Source organism: Astatotilapia calliptera, chromosome 14 (genome assembly GCF_900246225.1).
Source record: "Astatotilapia calliptera chromosome 14, fAstCal1.2, whole genome shotgun sequence".
Lineage (NCBI taxonomy): Eukaryota > Metazoa > Chordata > Actinopteri > Cichliformes > Cichlidae > Astatotilapia > Astatotilapia calliptera.
Window position 1 is genome coordinate 37,264,815 of NC_039315.1, and position 18,111 is coordinate 37,282,925.

At 40.5% G+C, this 18,111-nt stretch overlaps 1 protein-coding gene across 4 annotated transcripts in view; it reads right to left on the minus strand.

Annotated features, from left to right (window-relative positions):
• Window positions 1-18,111, minus strand: part of bcas3 (BCAS3 microtubule associated cell migration factor) — a 315,169-nt gene that overhangs the window by 49,514 nt on the left and 247,544 nt on the right. The window contains exon 23 of one of the 4 annotated variants that reach the window (XM_026193354.1): window positions 1,478-1,694. The exons of the other annotated variants lie outside the window; for them this stretch is intronic. Within the exon in view, the coding sequence (XP_026049139.1) occupies window positions 1,675-1,694 (20 nt within the window). The 3' untranslated portion in view covers window positions 1,478-1,674. Of the gene's footprint in view, window positions 1-1,477; window positions 1,695-18,111 lie in introns of those variants that run through there. 4 annotated transcript variants of the gene reach the window in all.

Sequence of the window (18,111 nt, forward strand, 5' to 3'; positions counted from 1 at the left end):
CACCCATTCACACTTATACAAGCACTTCTATAGTCAAGTGCAACTAATAAGCATTCACACACATTCATACTCCGATGGATGCATCGGAGAGCAATTTGGGGTTAATATCTTGCCCAAGGATATTTGGCATGCAGACTGGGGGAGCCAGGAATCGAACCACCAACCTTCCAATCAGTAGCTGATCTGCTCTACCACCTGAGCCACAGCCACCCTAATATAATATAACTTCTTTGAAATGGATTTTTCTGGATTTTTTGGTTATTGTTCTGTGTCTCACTGTTCAAATAAACCTACTACTGAAATTATAGACTGATCATTTCTCTGTTAATGGGCAAACTTCTAAAATCAGCTGGGGTTCAAATCATTTTCCCTCACAGTATAGGTTGTGCTGACCAGATATTTACTGAAGCTAGCATGCTAACCAGGAAGCCCTGGGCTGCAGTCATGTGTAATAACACTCAAGAAGCGATTGCGTGTGAACGTAGTGACCAGTGACCGTTTCCGTGTTTTGGTTTGATACAGTCTATGACATGGCATCTTCTCAGCCTTGCACCATTCCACCTGCACCTCGCTCATAAAATGTAAACTTCCCTACATCAAGGATGTCTTACACTGCTGCAGAAGCCATTCCTCCTGTGGCAGTGTCACAGTGTTGCCATTTTGTGTTCCATTAAGTGCGTATTTGTGTGTATGTGTGAGAAAGAGACAAACAGCGAGTATCTGAGAAGATGTGAGGATGTAACCTGCCAGATCATAAAAGCTTGAAGGATGGTAAGCATGTATACCCCCCTCTGTCAGCTCCACATATATGTACACTGACATGAAAGCAAGAAACAGTGAGCTGTGTGTGTGTGTGTGTGTGTGTGTGTGTGTGTGTGTGTGTGTGTGTGTGTGTGTGTGTGTGTGCGCATGTGTGTGACACATCTGGGAGTATAATCAGTGGGCTTCTTTCAAGAGCTGCCAAAGCAAACAGACCAATAAGGAATCCACTTTACAGACCATCGATCTCCGCTGGCCACAGCCAACACAAACACATGCACACACAACCATACACACGGCGGGATGAGCAGCCACATGCACACAAAAATGGTTACATTCATTCATACACAAAGAATAATTCCCACCTACTGCACGCTTACAAAGCAAGAAGACCGACAAACTCACACACATGCAGGGTGTCTTTTTACTGCTCTCTCTCCCACCCACACACACACACACACACACACACACACACACACACTATATACACACAAGATTTAGATAATTTTACAAAAAAGCAAAAATTTTAAAGTAGTTTTTACATCTAAAAAGAAATAATTTTTATAATGATGTATTATAATATTTGAATTATTTTTTGCTGACTGCGTGTGAGATAGAGAGAGCTGGGTGTCTTTGAAATTCAACAAAAGCTGATAATTCAGAGATGCTCTTAGCAAAAAATTAAAAAGAGAAAGAAAAAGAAATATGAGACTGACCACTGACCAGCAAAAATCCAGGATACAACAATTTTATTCTTGTACAAACTAATCCCCTGCTCCTCTTGATTTCCTTTTCCCCCCTCCAACCAGACGGGGAGAAAACACTGACATAAAAAAAAGACAAATAAACAATGGAAATATTGTTATGTGAAGTCTCTGAATGATTCAGTGTCCCGCACTTGAGAGCCATTGGCCTTTAAAACACTTCCAGATGATCTGCAGACAATAGGAGGAGAGAAAACAAGGCTAATACGTCATCCATTTACTTTGGGCCACAGTGATGAACAACAATAAATCCTGGAGGGGCGACATGCAAACACATGCATCCACCCACACACACACAAGGAAGTGTGTTTGTTCATGTGTATTTGTAGCAATCTGAAAAAGGAAACTAGATGGACCGAACTGATAGGAAACTGCACATACTTGAAAGCCAAGATATAATGCAACCCACCGGCAGGTTGTTTTCACAGTCCGCATGGACACACACACACACGCGCACACACACACACACACGTGCATATATGGCCAAGTGCAGGAGACAGCCTCCATTGAGAAAATCAACGAGCTGTGCCTCTCTCGAGACTGGAGCGCACATACACACACAAATGTGGAAATACAGTTAGACTCACACCAAAGCTATCAGTGGCAGCATCAAAGAGCCAGTGTCTGTGGTGGATTTGTGAAGTTTGTTAAACTGATATTTACCAGCTTTTACAGACGTTAAATAGAGCAAAGTGTGTGTGTGTGTGTGTGTGTGTGTGTGTGTTTATTTTGACTTTCACATTTATTAAATCAGTGTTGTAATGATGGATACAGAACTGTTTAACTAATTATGATTGAGAACTGTGTATTTATTTATTCTCATTCTTTTCTATTCTTATTCTGTTTCTATTCAACTACAATACTGTTGTACTTAGTTTATTTTTTTATTTTTACTTTTTCATTTTATTTTTACAGTTTGCATCTTTGATCCAGGAGGACGATAATTCGTCCCACTGTATACTTGAGTGTATATTGTTGGGTTGACAATAAAACTTTTATTTTAAGAGGATATTTGAACACAAATGATTAAAACAAGTAGTTTTGGCAACTTAAATATAAAGTAATAATAAACCATGCTCAATAATAATCAGACATTTGTTATTTAGGGTATCTTATTTTCCCCAGTGAGCGCTGACATAGGCTTCAGCCTCCAGTGAATCCTGGGAACATGTCCATTGTTCGAAATGTTATATATTTATACACTAGCTAAGGATACTTTATATGGGGGCTCAGTGTTATATATTGTATAAGTGCAAAGTGTGAAGTTGAAAGAGGCCATGAGCCTCTTGGGTGCCTCTGCTTCCAGGAGAAGGGGAAGTTTTACTTTACTCGTTTTTGACCCCAACTTTTACTTTCATGTAACTACACAAAAATCGTTCATGGTTGAAAAACTTTTGAATTATGAAAACCTGCCCACAGATATACACCCATAAAGACTCAAAGATAAAAGAGGAACACATTTTTGCCATTATTACAGAACAGAGCCTGACTTGAAAGGTGAGAAAATATCACAATGTGATAGTTAATAATTAATTATAAGTGAAGAGGGATTGATCACGTCTCCACGTGATCCGCAACAAACACTGAACTGTTTTATGGGATTAATGGAGAAAAACTTCTGTTCCACTGGCCTCCAGTTTTTTCAGTATGGCAAGCGATTACCATCATGCACCCACAATGAATGATACCAAAAGCTCAGTACAACCATCTGCAACTGTTGCATGATAGTGTATGCATAAAAGGCCAAATAACAATATTGTAACATTATCATTATATAGAGTGTTACGCAAAAGTGTTGAGTCACAACAGATTTTTTTGAATAAATTGCTTCCAGGGGGGCAGACTAATTTTCTTGGTCTTGAGCAACAGTTCTCCAACTTTCTGACGTGTTTGCAGTTTTTCTTTGGCTCCTTTTTAACAAATTTTTCAGTCCAGTCCTCGTACCATGTTTTGTTTTTTGTTTGTTTAGCCACTGAACACCTGTGAAACCAAACATATGTAATGAACACACACACATATAATACACACATATATATATATATATATATATATATATATATATATATATATATGCCAAGTTATTAAATTATATCCATGCCCCAGAAACAATCCAGCACATAACAGCAGGGTGCAAGATGCTAGCAGGCAAGGCATACATGGAACGCCATAACCAAGTGGCCGGCATAGTGTACAGGAACATCTGTGCCGAGTATAACCTAGAAGTCCCGAGGTCAAAATGGGAGATGCCCCCAAGGGTGGTGGAGAATGACCGAGCTAAGATCCTGTGGGACTTCCAGATACAGACGGACAAAATGGTGGTGGCTAACCAACCGGACATAGTGGTGGTAGACAAACAGAAGAAGACGGCCGTAGTGATCGATGTAGCGGTTCCGAATGACAGCAACATCAGGAAGAAGGAACACGAGAAGCTGGAGAAATACCAAGGGCTCAGAGAAGAGCTCGAGAGGATGTGGAGGGTGAAGGTAACGGTGGTCCCCGTGGTAATCGGAGCACTAGGTGCGGTGACTCCCAAGCTAGGCGAGTGGCTCCAGCAGATCCCGGGAATAACATCGGAGATCTCTGTCCAGAAGAGCGCAGTCCTGGGAACAGCTAAGATACTGCGCAGGACCCTCAAGCTCCCAGGCCTCTGGTAGAGGACCCGAGCTTGAAGGATAAACCGCCCGCAGGGGCGTGCTGGGTGTTTTTTTAGCTTGATTGAAAATTAGTGGCAACAAATCTTAAAAAGCGATGAATTATCAGTAAATTCTGAGGTCAGGATAGAGGTACAGCAGTGAGTGTGTACAGCTATCTGTTGTGGTTTGGTGCAGGATTTTAGCCAAGAAATGCAGAAATGCACCAGCAGATTTCGATGCAATACCAAATGGAAAGGGTCTGAATGACAGCGGCTTCATTTTACTGCATGACAATGATTCCAGACACAATGCCAATACAGCAAACACATACAGTACATGACTATAAAAACACACAATACAACGCTATTAGCCATGGATTTGTCTCCTGAGAGCCCAGACCTCAAAATTATTGAAGCACTGTGGGATCATTTTGCCAGAGAGTGGAAGAAAAGGCAGCCGACACCCAAAGAAGCCTAAAGAACGATTCCAGAACATTTCCTTAAAAAAATACAGTAAATCTCATCTAAGAGAGTTCAGACTGTGCTGAAGAATAAAGTTACTCATACGAGATATTAACTCCCAACCTTGATGTGAAAGTTCTACTTTTTTTTTTCTTGGCAACTACTTCAAGATGAAGTCAAGAAAATATGAAATAAAACTTGCATATTTCCCTTTGGAAAGAGTTTTTGCCGTGGAAAAAAACAGAGAAAATGCTGTTGTGCTGGAGAAAGCGGGCACATGTGCTTCTGTTTTTCTCCCTCCTACCGAACACTGTAGGTGCTGTGGGGTCACCCTGCCTCAAAGTGCTGCAAATGCAGACAGATTTCATTTAGTCTGGGGCTTCAATGCACTCATTAGTCACTAGTCTAGCTTTGGTTTATGTTTTTTGTGTTGCACGGTGGTCTAAATACATTTACCCACCCTGCTGAGAATACAGTTTGTGGGGGAAACAGAAAATACTTTGAATATTTCATGGCACCGTATCTCATATTTAATATACTGAAAATTAGTACACAATGCTCCCTAGAGATGAATGTTTGGTTCACAGCAAATTGAAGTTGGATCCAAAGCCACTGAAATGACCTTTGTAATGTAAGGTTGAGACAGAGAAATAATCAAGAATGATGTCACTTCCTGACTGAAGGGAGAATGAAGAGACGAGAAGATGAATAAGGCCAGTAGGGTGAGGTAACCAGGTACAGATGGACCCTGTGTGTGTGTGTGTGTGTGTGTGTGTGTGTGTGTGTGTGTGTGTGTGTGTGTGTGTGCAGCTGCAGGAAGGATCCTGCTGAGAAAGAGCAGGACGTCTTGTCATCCACTGTGGCCACAACATCAAGACACACTCACGCACGCGCGTGCACACACACAGACACACAGATACATCAAAGGGTGTGCGGCCAGCACTGTGGTGGTGTGGGGAGACAAACAACAACAGCATCTCACACACAAATGTACGCACACACTCGGGTACACTCGCACACGATCCTCTGACTCACCCGTGCAGACACACACGCTAACACACTTACAGAGTATAATCAGTCACATTCATACATACAAACAGACACACACATACACATTCTCTCACACACATATACATACACACTAACACAGCCCACATAATGAGCCATTTCAGCACTGAGACCACAGCTAATACAGTAAATGACAGGGAAGGGCTGGGAGAGAGCCAAGCTAAATGTGACACTGATTTTCTGCAGTGTGTGTGTGTGTGTGTGTGTGTGTGTGTGTGTGTGTGTGTACCGCCTTGACACCATGACTCTGCAGGCTGGGACCCAGATGCTGGCGTGGCCACTACTTTGTTTCGTTCATGTACCCAGCTACCACGGTGTACAGATACACATTCAGTCTAACGCACACAAATACACACATAGAGCGCTGTCCTTAAACAGCACGGCTGTGGTGTTGGAAACTCTGACCAAAGTGTCAGTGGAAGCATCAAAGCAGCATAATGAGAGAGCAGAGAAAAACCAGTCAACAAGGCAGCTCACACCAGTCCAAAACACAGCAATAAACACCACCCAGCAGTTGACTACACTGGGGGGTCACTGGGCTGAACATGCAACATGTGTCTGCATTCGTTTAGATGGAAATGATGGGGTGAAGACATCAGACAATTTGTCATGACTGCTCCTCGCTGCTATTTTAAGAAGGAATAAAACAGCTCCTATGGAGATGCTTTGTTTTTCAAGCACTTTATTGGAATTTGACAGTTAATCCGATTCGGTGGCAACAGGTGATGAAATACAACACGATCGCTGTAGAAGTAAAGATGGAGAGGGATTCATCACTGCTAAAAAGTTGGCAAATAATTAGATACCTCAAGAATAATACTAGAGACGACAGAAGGTAAATCTGCAGAGGATGAGGGGATTCGATTATAAAACATTTGGTCTTCCATGACTTCTACAAACAGCCATAGTTTAAAAAAAGGCGGCAGAAGATTTGATGTCCAACGTGCACATAACTATACACGTGACTGTCTGGGCTTATTGGTGGTAGTTCCTAAAGCAAAATTAAACACCGAGAGTTGTGCAATACAGATGTGGGGACTTACTGCCATCGCATATGGCAATGTCCTTTAATTGTTAGATTTTGGAAAAACACTGCTATAGAGCTAAACTCAATCTTTCACCAGACAGTCCCACTGAACCCTGTGCTGTTCTTTTTGGGTCTATCTGTAGAAGGGCTCTCTCTGTCTTCTGTACAAATGCTTTTATTATGTAAACTTTTACATTTAGTGAGGCGATGTGTTTCAATGGATGCAGAGACGACCCCCCCACTGTTACACAGTGGTACAGAGAAACATTCAAGGTGTTCCCAATGGAGCGCCTTAGTGCCGTTATAAAGGGCAATTGCGATGCATTCTATAGGATATGACGGCCTTTGTTTGACCACCTACCTCGTGAACTTGCCGAGCTATTACATAAACGGGATCAAATGTGGAATACTGTACATATTCTGACCCAGATGTGTACATTTGTGGTTTTTTCCTTTCTGTTTGCATTTGGCTGCGCTGATTTGTTGTTGTTTGTCTCATTTCCAAAAAGTCAATAAATCATTGTTTTAAACAAAAGAAAAACACTGAGAGCTGTCCATGATATAGGACCTTGGAGTGTATCTAGTAGCATTTGGAACTTCTTAAGCTATTCTGTAGTATGGTTACTCAGTAGGGTATTTTCAAATTGTCCAAAACGTCTTTCTCATGATTAGATTTGTACGGAATGACAATATCAGCAGCTTTGATAACATCATTTAACGTTACAATATAAACCCATTGACACAACTGCTGATGTGATTTGGTGCTTTATAAGTAAAACTGAACTGAACTGAATGCTCAGATAGTGTTTTGTCTCTTGTTAAATTGTGTGCAAACTTGCTTCACTTGAAAAGTGTTTTTGATAAAGTTGATAAATTCCAGTTGCACAGGTCTACAGACCTGTCAACAATAAAAAACCTGTCGAGAATTATGAAACTTTACAATAAAGGAGCTTGGAGTTGTTAAAAACTAAAAAAGTGACCTAAGTGTTGTTAAGCCACAACTGTATCCTGTTGACAGTGTCATCAGAACAAAGGAGAAATTAGGATTTAACAAATCAAATTCGATATGTGATGGACTCCTGTTTAAATAAATGAATTAGAATTTGGATAGTATGGTTGTTATTTGATCCTATAGTACATGAAAACCAGTTTTAGCCACTTACAGCAGATTTTTATTGTAGCTTTATTTGCCTTTTGTTTGTTTTTTTTTGGGGGGGGGGCAAAAACGATAATAAATGACTTCCAAAAACTCTGTGTTTATCAGAAATAAACATGGAAACATAAAACCAAACATACTACTTCTGGTTTAGACCATTTTATGATGGACCGAGACACAAAAAGCCTTTTTTAAGCCTATTGGTGTAGAGGTGCATCAGTGCACGTGGGGGATTTGCACATACGAAGACACCATTGATGCAGAGGCTTACATAGAAATTTTAGAGAGACATATGCTCCCATCAAGACATTGTCTGTGTCAGCAGGACAATATTAGGCCTCACTCTGCACAAAGTAGGAGAGCCTGGAGAGAGAGCCTGGGGTAAACTTGTTTGGTGTTGACCCTGAAAATCTTTGCTCATTTGCCATATTAATTACAGTTGAAGTAAATGATCAAATTACAGATTTTAGTTTTTGTTGCAATTTTGAAAGTGTCCCAACTTTTGGGAATTTCTTTTTTTAATTTCAGGTAAACAATCCAGTGGTGACTGCACTTTCTTACTATCTAACACCAGAATGTTCTTGCTTGTAAGTGTGTCTTTGATGATTTGAAAGAAATATGTATGCATATAATAAATGCTATATATTCAGTTATTTGCACAGATGTGCCATCTTTGTCAGTATATGTGTGCTCCAGCCTCAGTGCTCATAAATCAAATCTCCTGCAGTGCATGTGCCTCCACCCCTGCTGTGCAAATTTGTTCAATTAGCCACGGCCCCGGGGAGTGTGAGCGCGTAAACTCTCTCACTGACACACACACACAGGCCCCCCCCCCCACAATCCAGTGTGAAATGGGGCTCTGCCACAGTGTGAGGATTAAGCGACAATAAAACGCATTTCACGGCTGCAGCGCTTTATAGGACTGGCCTCCATAGAGCATTGGCCAAAGCACAGCAACTACCCCGCCTCTTTAATCTCCACCTTCTCCGCCCAAACACTCCCTCTCTCTTTATCACACACACACAACTGAAAAAAATCCACACACTGAGAGAGAGAGAGCTTAAATCAATCAACGCCCTCCACAGCAACTCTGTGGACTGAACGAGACGTTTTCCTAAATGAAGCTGTAAACTTCAGACAACGGCAGCAGATCATTGGTCGCCTGTTTGATGACACACACCCACCATCCTCAAGTCTTCATCATACTGACCGTGGCAAGGAAATGTGGTGCTACATTTTGAAAGAACAATTTATTTTACTCTTTATTTTATTTTATTTTGAATAGCAAATACTATTATTGTTAATATAAAAGTAATATCCTGGATGAGTGTGGAGCAGAATTTGAGTTTATATCCACGTAAGTAGTTTTATCAAGGCTTTTGCTTGAGAAATGACAACATACGGATCCCTGTGGTGGCGTTGCGAATGCTGCAGAACAACATTTTTACAGCTCTGCTTTTGAAAATTGGCATCAGTACAGTTTTTCTTTGTAAACCATACACTCTCATTTCTCCTGTGTTAAATAATTTCATTAAAACATCCACTGCCTTCTCCCTTTTTCACTCATGAGGTACCTACTCTGCTCGGCTCAGCTCGACTCAGTTTTTAGAGGCAGTGGTACCTGGTACCAGGTCTTTCTTTGGTACCTACTCAACCGGGGTTCCAAGCAATCTGAGTTGATCTGAAAATGTGACAACAGACTGCATCGACTAGCCAGTAGCGTGACCAAATAAGTCATGAGAGTGTCTCTTTCACAGAAATCAAAACTGCCATTTTTAACAACCGCAGTCCCCGAGTCGGACAAAGAGCCAGAGACCAGGAGCAAAATCACCTTAACGTCCTCCATTGTTGTGTTGTGAGTGTGTTACATACAAATGACATTACAGGACTTTTGGCGCTGTTGCTATAATGACTCCAGAGACATTAGGTGGCACTCAATTCTAATGGAAATTGATTGAAGCAGAGTAAAGTGCAGTTGAGCTGAGTAGGTACTGGTGGAAAACAGACATCTCCGTACCTCCACAGGTACGTCATTGGGACCAACTGCATTCCCATTCTTCATCCTCTTCATTTCCTCCTTACTGATCGTTGCCTTATCCACCCTCTCTCCTGTCTACTTCTTTCACCTCTCTGCTTATCCCACTTTTTCTTGCTAACCTTTTCCTTCGGATCCTTTCCTGTGCTTCCTCATTCTACCACCAGACCTCGATGTCTTCTTCTATCAGTCCAGTGCAAACAGCTAACACCTTCTCAACAGTTTCTCTCAGCACTTCAGCTGTACCTTCACAGTCATCTACCGGCTGTTTTCTATCATGTCTCAACTCATTCCTGAACTCTGTGCAACATTCGTCCTTCTTCGACTTGCTCTTCTTGATTTCCAGAGTCATCCTACAGTCTACCATCCAACTCTGCCGAGCTACATTCTCCCCAGTCTCCCATCTCTATCAGATTGCACCTTCAGCAAAAGATGTGCACCTCCCTCCATTCTTATACGTTGCTCTATGTTACTCTGTTTTCTTCAACTATTTGTTCACAGCAGCCATTTCCATCCTTTTAGGAAAATCACTATCATGTGCTCTTCCTCATTCTCTCCTTAACACCACATCTACCCAACACCTCCTCATCACGTCTGTCCCCTTCACCTACTGAAGTCAGCTACAACCACCACTATGTGGCCCCTGGGCACACTCCATCACTTCACCAGCTTATTCCAGAATTCCCCTCTTGTCTAACATACATTTTAAAAGTTGGATCACTTCTTTTAAAGATGACAATAAAGATTCTTGACGTTTTTACTCAACAATAGTATTTAAAGCCAATTTTATGTTTGATAATGAAAAGTCAAAAACAGAGTAAAGTGTTTTCAGTCAATTTCATTAAAGCTAAACTGCAAATGTAGACATGACTATGCCCTCTTTTAATTATTTTAGTATTAAAAAATTATTTTAGATGAAACCAATAACGCAGCTCTGCAAACAAGTGCACTGATTGCAGCAACATATAGTGTAGATGTAGTGTAGGTGGTAGTTAAATGATACAACATAAGCATGCTGTCACATCAATATATGCAAGCTGACGTCTGTACATAAAGCTTATGTTGTTACCTGGGTGCTGCAGTTACACAGGTATTAATGGGGAATATTAACATTTTGTACAATTGCTGCATTTTTGAAAGTACATAAAAACCTGTTTTACTGAAAATAATTTAATTCTAATGTCTATAAAATTGCAACAAAGCTATCGAGAAACGAAGGTGATATTTGAAATGTTTGAACCTTCGCTTCAAACAATAATAAATTAATGAGCCATTAAGTACATTTCTATTGATTATCTAACTGAGTTTGTCATTTCAAAGTTGTTATGTTTGTTTTCTTTGTTCCAACATTTTTAATCCACAAATAACTGAAGTGACTTGGAAAAAAATCTACGATTTTAAAATCAGGGACAGGAAAGCGACTCCATTATAAGTCCAAAGAAGAATCATTTATTCATGATGCTGAAAGACACACTTATGAAGACCTACCTGTTATTATTTTTCCTTATCACTGAGCTGTATCCTTGTTGCCCTGATTCCTCCTCTGAGGTCAGCATATGATTGCATACGTGTGTGCACGTGTGTGTGAGAGAGAGTGTATGTTGACGTGGACAGTAGTCCTGCAGTACTGGCCAGCACTAAGGCTCTTATATGAAGGATAATCCAGGATAGTCGGGGGGTCTTAACTCACCCCTCCAACACACAGGGTGTCCATGCTAGGATTTGAGGGGGTGGGGTGGCAAGCTGAGGTGTGAAAGAGAGTCCAAAAATCTCAGCACACCAGGGTGTTGCAGTAAAGTTTTGCATTAATATTTGTGACACTGGTCCACAGTGTAAAACCGAGTTTAACATTAAAGACTGTACAACTGTGTGCTGCCTACAGAAAACCACAACCATAATATAACAGAATCATTGAGTCATACCAGTGAGAGAAAACAAACAGATGTAAGATGAAAAACTACACAGGGTCTGAATCCTGCTCTTCTGTGTGAGACTTCAATATTTAACTAATGCACAACAACCTTTTTTTCTATCAAACTTAGAAGCCACATTATGTCGATGCAGGCCAAGAACAGTGATAAATCACCTCCCCTACTGGATGGTTCAAGGAAACAAAATCAAAAGAGAAAAGGGGAATGACTTTAGAAAGAAACAAGATGAAGAACCCAAATACCCATCAAATGAAGGTAAACGGGAAATTATAGAGAAGGAAGAATACAGGAAATAAATTGATAGAAAGACAGCTATGAAGGAAATTGCTAGAGCAGAAAGAAAATTGGAGACGAGAATGGTGGTTTCATCCAAAAAGGGGTGGAAATGATGAAGTTGAGAAAAAGGAATGAAAGAAATGTAACTTTATACAAAGTGAAGCAAGAAATGAGTGAAGTGAAGAACAGACAAGTGAAGAAGACAGACAGATGCATGCAAGGAAAACAGCTGCTTGTTGTTAAAGTCTGCAAGTGTGTAGATAAAATATAGTTTTCTGTATCTGTGTTTGTGTACACATGTGTACGACTGATTGGAAAAATCTGGCGGGGCGTTATCAGGCGAGGTAAATCGGCCTAAACCTATTGCTAATGTCTTGCTGGGGGTGTGGGAGAGATTAATAAGGAGCCGCTCCAAAAGGCTTTAGCAGTCCTGCTAAGATTCTTAACCCGCCTAACCTCCTCTGGCGCCACTGGGAAATGTCCCTGAATGTCGAAGCAAAAACATTCACATGAGTTTCATTTTCCACAGCATGATCAATCACACCTTTTGACTTTGGATTCACATTTTTACCGCTGAGAAGGCTAAACCTGTGAATGCACTTCAGGAGACATTCAAATAATGGCTGAATATTATGATATACTGAATATGTAGAAATTGGTCATTTATTTATGCATAAATAATTTAAAGAATTTGGCCTTGCAATTAAATAACAGTAAATGGCAGCTGAAGAACTGGAATCCTGCATTGTTCTTTATGTGTAACGAGAACTGCATCATTTGGACTTGTCCTTAAATAAGCAAATGTATAAGAAGTGTGACTTTTTAAACCATGACTAAACCTCTTAGCAAGTGTTTATTGAACAAAGGGTCTCACTGTGACACCAGAGACACCAATACATGGGTCCTCCCTCCTGTGGGGCCACCACTTGTAGGAGGGACTCTGTGCTTTGGTTATTCGGGAGTAAAGTGGCTGCTACACGTGTTTTCCCCCAGTTCAGTGTCTGTATGTTTTCCAGGTGGACAAAGAAGTTGAACAGGTCCTGCCTGTTGCTTGCACTTATGGGACAAAATGACAGTTCGGTGTATCCAGTGATGTTTGGGACTTCACTCACCTACTGGGGACTTGTACACTCATATGGGCAAGGAGAGTGTGACCTCAAGGGATGTGACTGGGAGTTACATCCCTTCTCGATCCGAACCCCAGTTGTGTTTTTTGTTGGACTTCTATGATAAGATGCACAGCTTGTAGATAACAAACACCATGCTTGAGCATAAGGATTTCCAAAAGTGTAAAGTGGGGCGATCGTGGCTCAAGAGTTGGGCGTTCGTCTTATAATCAGAAGGTTGCCGGTTCGAGCCCCGGCTCAGTCATTCTCGGCCGTTTTGTCCTTGGGCAAGACACTTCACCCGTTGCCTACTGGTGGTGGTCAGAGGGCCTGGTGGCGGGCAGACTCAAATAAGTGGTAGAAAATTCAGGTGGTGTCAATTTCTTATTTCTTTTGGTAGATTTCAGTCAGATATTTATGTTTTCACTATAAACTTAAGGCTAGAGCAACATCTGAAGCATTAAAAAATTAGTGGTTCAATTCAATTCAGTTTTATTTAAATAGTACCAAATGGCAATAACAGTTGCCTCCAGGCACTTCATATTTGACGGTAAAGACTAAAATAATACAGAGAAAAACTCCAACATTCAAACGACCCCCTATGAGCAACAGTGGGAAGCAAAAACTCCCTTTTAACAGGAAGAAACCTCGAGCAGAACCAGGCTCAGGGAGCGGCAGCTGCAATCAGCGAGAGGTGAGGGGAGAGAGACAGCCAGAGATAAATAATGACTAATGGTAAACTGCAGACTGGTGTATAAACACATAGTGGCAAATTAATTCAAGCCTAAACCACGGGTTAAATTTTTTTACTATGTGATTACAGGTACATGATACACGATGCAAGAAATCTTTCAAAACACATGCACTAACACTCATAATGTATAACTTTTAATAATTTATCACTTTTTTAAAAATTTATTTGCTTAGATGAATTTGTAATAGTTCATCTTACTAATGCTAACCCTTCTCTATATCACTGTAGGCCCGTACAGAATAATATTAATGCCTCAAGGCAACTTGTTTGTGATTTAGCGTTATACACATAAAACTGAACTGAAATGAATTTGTATATGATAAGTATGCACGATGATAATTATAGTGACGATGACTATTTTTTTAATTATTATTTTATCAGCTGCTACAAAATCATTTTCCAAATATGGGATGAATAAAGTCTCATTTGTCATGTTATCTTATTTAGATAATACTGAAAAAAGATTAGTACTAAATATGTCAGATGATGTGGCTGCAAATTTTAAAAATCTGTCAAACATTTGTTTAAAAAAAACAAACTGTTATTAACTAAAAAACAGAATTCACAATCCACTGGACATAACATCCAACCACTAAAACAAATGTTTTGGTTGAGAAACGTAAAGTAAATAATCCCAAAATAATCAAGGATGTGCTTTACTAGCTCAACAGCTGTATGGTAAAGCAATACATTTGAAAATTCATGAATAATAACAATAATTATATTTTAACATTAAAAACATGAAACATCTACGTGGCTTTCTCTCGCTCTTTGAATTGCTTTGTGTATTTGTCCCGTTTCACCCTAAGATTCATTAACCTGTCATCTAATCCAGTGTTACGCTGTATTAAACACCTGTCACGGTCAAGTGCAATTTAGTTGTGATGGCAGGCCCTGAGCTCATCTGTGCTGGGTGGAATTGAGACTGAAATCGGGATCATTGCTGATTCCTAACAACGTCTCGCTGTCCTCACCCTCTGATAAGGAGTGATAATCTTTGTTTTTGGCTCTGCCACTGTTTTCTGCCCTATGGCCACACTGGGCTTTGACAAATTAAGGCTGACAACTATAATTATGCCAGCTAACAGTTTGTGTCTATATCAACCGTTTTTAGAGAAAAAAAAAAACAATTACACTGAATTTACAGGAGTTTGTGATTCTTTAAAATTTCTGCTGGTGACTTGAATAAAAACAATAATGCAACCTGAAGCATGTAGGCCATAGTCAAGCTGTATTTCAGTATTTATATATACTAACACTTTTTCATTCATTCTTTATCTCTGCACAACATCTATCGTTTCATCTTCTTCCACCCCGTGTGTTTTGTGCCGAGTCATTAAATTAGACCGTTTAACCTTTAAGCATGCCGCGCTCTCTCTCCATGCTAGTGATATAGTAGAGGTTGAGCTGGTGTATGTGTTATGGTTGCCCCCTAATGAGAGATCAAAGCCTTGAGGTCCTGACCCTGAGAGGAAGCGCTGGGAGTGGAGCTTTAAATCTCTGTGCTTCCCCTGCTCCCACTCCTTTGTCCCTGATATACAAATATATGCAGACCTACACATAACAAATGTGAGAAATTATCAGGCTGTGTTGCGTTAGGGGGCAAAAGGTCTGGGGTGTATGCATTCTTAGTAAGTTTGCTAGTTTAGCTCACTTGACTATGGGCAGAAATCGAAAGGGGCGATTCTGAACAATGTGGTTAAAACGCACTCAAATGTATTTAATAAAGATAAAGTGTCACTCAGGCTGCACAGTTGTGCTCTTAGACACAGCCACAGCATGAAAGAGGAAGAACTTTAAATTCCTTCCTATACTGTGACAACTGATGAACAGTTTTATTCAGCTGAGTCTGGATGTGTTCTGTGGCAGTGTGGCAAAGAGACATCGAGCCTTCACATATTACAATATCCTCCCTACAGGACGGGGATCAATACGAGCACCAGCACTTAGAGAGCAGACACAGACAGCATATTGTGAAGGGACTGTCAGGATGCTGACAACACCATGGGTAAACACACATAGAACTATTCATGGCTGCATGCATACTTCATCACACGCCCAGTTGTGTATATGAGAATGCATCACTACTCACGCCCGTTGATGTATGCAGTCGCACACACCTTTGACATGTACACACATCAACTGGTTGCAGGCCCCTGGCTTGGGGAGGTGTAATATTTCAGTAATGTGATGGAGTTTGATCCAGGGTGTCCAGTGTCCCATAGAGCTGCTGTTTTATTAGCACAAAGAGCACTCAGGGGCTCTCCAGTTCTCTCTCACGCACACACACATGCACACACTCAGTTTCATACGCACACGTCTGTACAGTCCAGTAACCACATGGACTCTATAGACTACACATGCATAGAGTGTTCAGCTGCAAAATACAAGCAGCAGCTTTCAAGAAGCGGCCCGATGCCTTAGGTATCCATGAAAGCCACATCCTGCCTGAATCATGTCCCAGAGTTAATACATCATCAAACTTCCTTCTTTTAACCAAACACCTGAAGCGAGTGGAAGACCTTGAGGTCACTACAAATCCCATCATGCCATACATTCAGACTGGAAAGCAAAGTTGTTCAATATTGGCATTAGTTAGCATCACTAGACGTTATCTGGTGTCTTCTTAGTAAAGCTGTTAAACCTGTAATGTGACTTCAACATCAGAGCAACATTGTGACATTAGTGGGCCTGGTCATGTACACGCTGCCGATGTGAAAAAGAGGACTTTCACATAAAAACAGGTTTTTTAGAGTGTTTTCTGAACGAAGAGCTACTATTAAAAGTGCAACACAGACGTTATGATGTCACGGGGCTGTATGGTGGGTTAACGGCGTATAGAGCACATGGCTGTCACAACAGACAACGAGATTATGATGCTAAGGTACAAGAAAAGCATAAGACCAGCAACGAGTTAGACCACGGGACTCCTTTCAAACCAAAGCAGGGACCCTTTGCATATTGGCAGCATATTTACTAAAATCATTGTATCATCTGGATGCGTCATCAAATTTCATAAAACTGACTAAAACCACACAATGGTGGAAATTCTTCTTTGGAATGATTTTCCATTCGTAATTTAGAGGCCGTGATCAGACCGGCTACCGTCTGGCAATGTCAAAGATTCTGAAGGATGTTGTGATGTGATGCCAACTTATCACAGCTTCATTTTTCTATTTGAGTAAATAGGTTTCAGTTATTGAGAAGAGACCCCTAACGTTAACCTAATTTAGTTGTTTGTCACCATGTTTCATGGCCCTCTTGAACAACTTGAACTAAGCAGTTAGAGCCGGCCTGCTAATATACACGATCAACACTTGAAGGATCCTAGTAATCTTAAATTTAAAAAAAGACTTTACTTGCTTTACTTGAAAAGAGCAGAATGTCCTGAAGAATACTAAAGTTTTCTGTCCTGTGAAAGTTTATTTTAGTATTTCCTGCGAGAAACATATTATACTCATCATTTCAAATATTTCTGGGCTAATTGCTTCTGATTGTCAAACGGCATTGATTATGTGAAGACTGGCCATGTGGGCTAAAAGCATTGATATTGGATCTACTTCTGTTAAGTCTCTACCAATCCCGTGGCTACACCCAGAAATAAAGTCAATGTGAAATTTGAACAACTTCACCTCATATATTTTTTTTTCCTTTTTTCCAATATCAATACGAGCTCACTCTGCTCTTTTATAGCAATCACTATCAGGGGAGCATCACTAGCTGCGTTATTGACAGAGAAAGGATGGTCTGGATAATGCATAGACTGTGACTGCAGAGTGGATCGTATTAACACATCTTATTGATGTGGCTTTTAACTGATATCATATTCATACACAACATGATGTGTGGAAATGGTCCATATGAACTGGTGATGTAGCTCAGAGTTTCATCTTGTGATCACATAATAGACTAATGACATTAAGAAATCATCGTATTATGTGAATCATCCTCATAAGACTTGCATTTGCTTTTCAGCGACACCCATGTGAAAGAGGATGTCTAACTGGAAGCTGCCCTTTCCTGGGAAGCAAAACAAACACTTTCTCATTTTACCTGCACTTTTTTAAACACTCAGCGGAGGAAGGTCAGCGTCTTAAAGCTCCCTATGTACAGCTCGCTTTATAAGACAACAACAACAAAT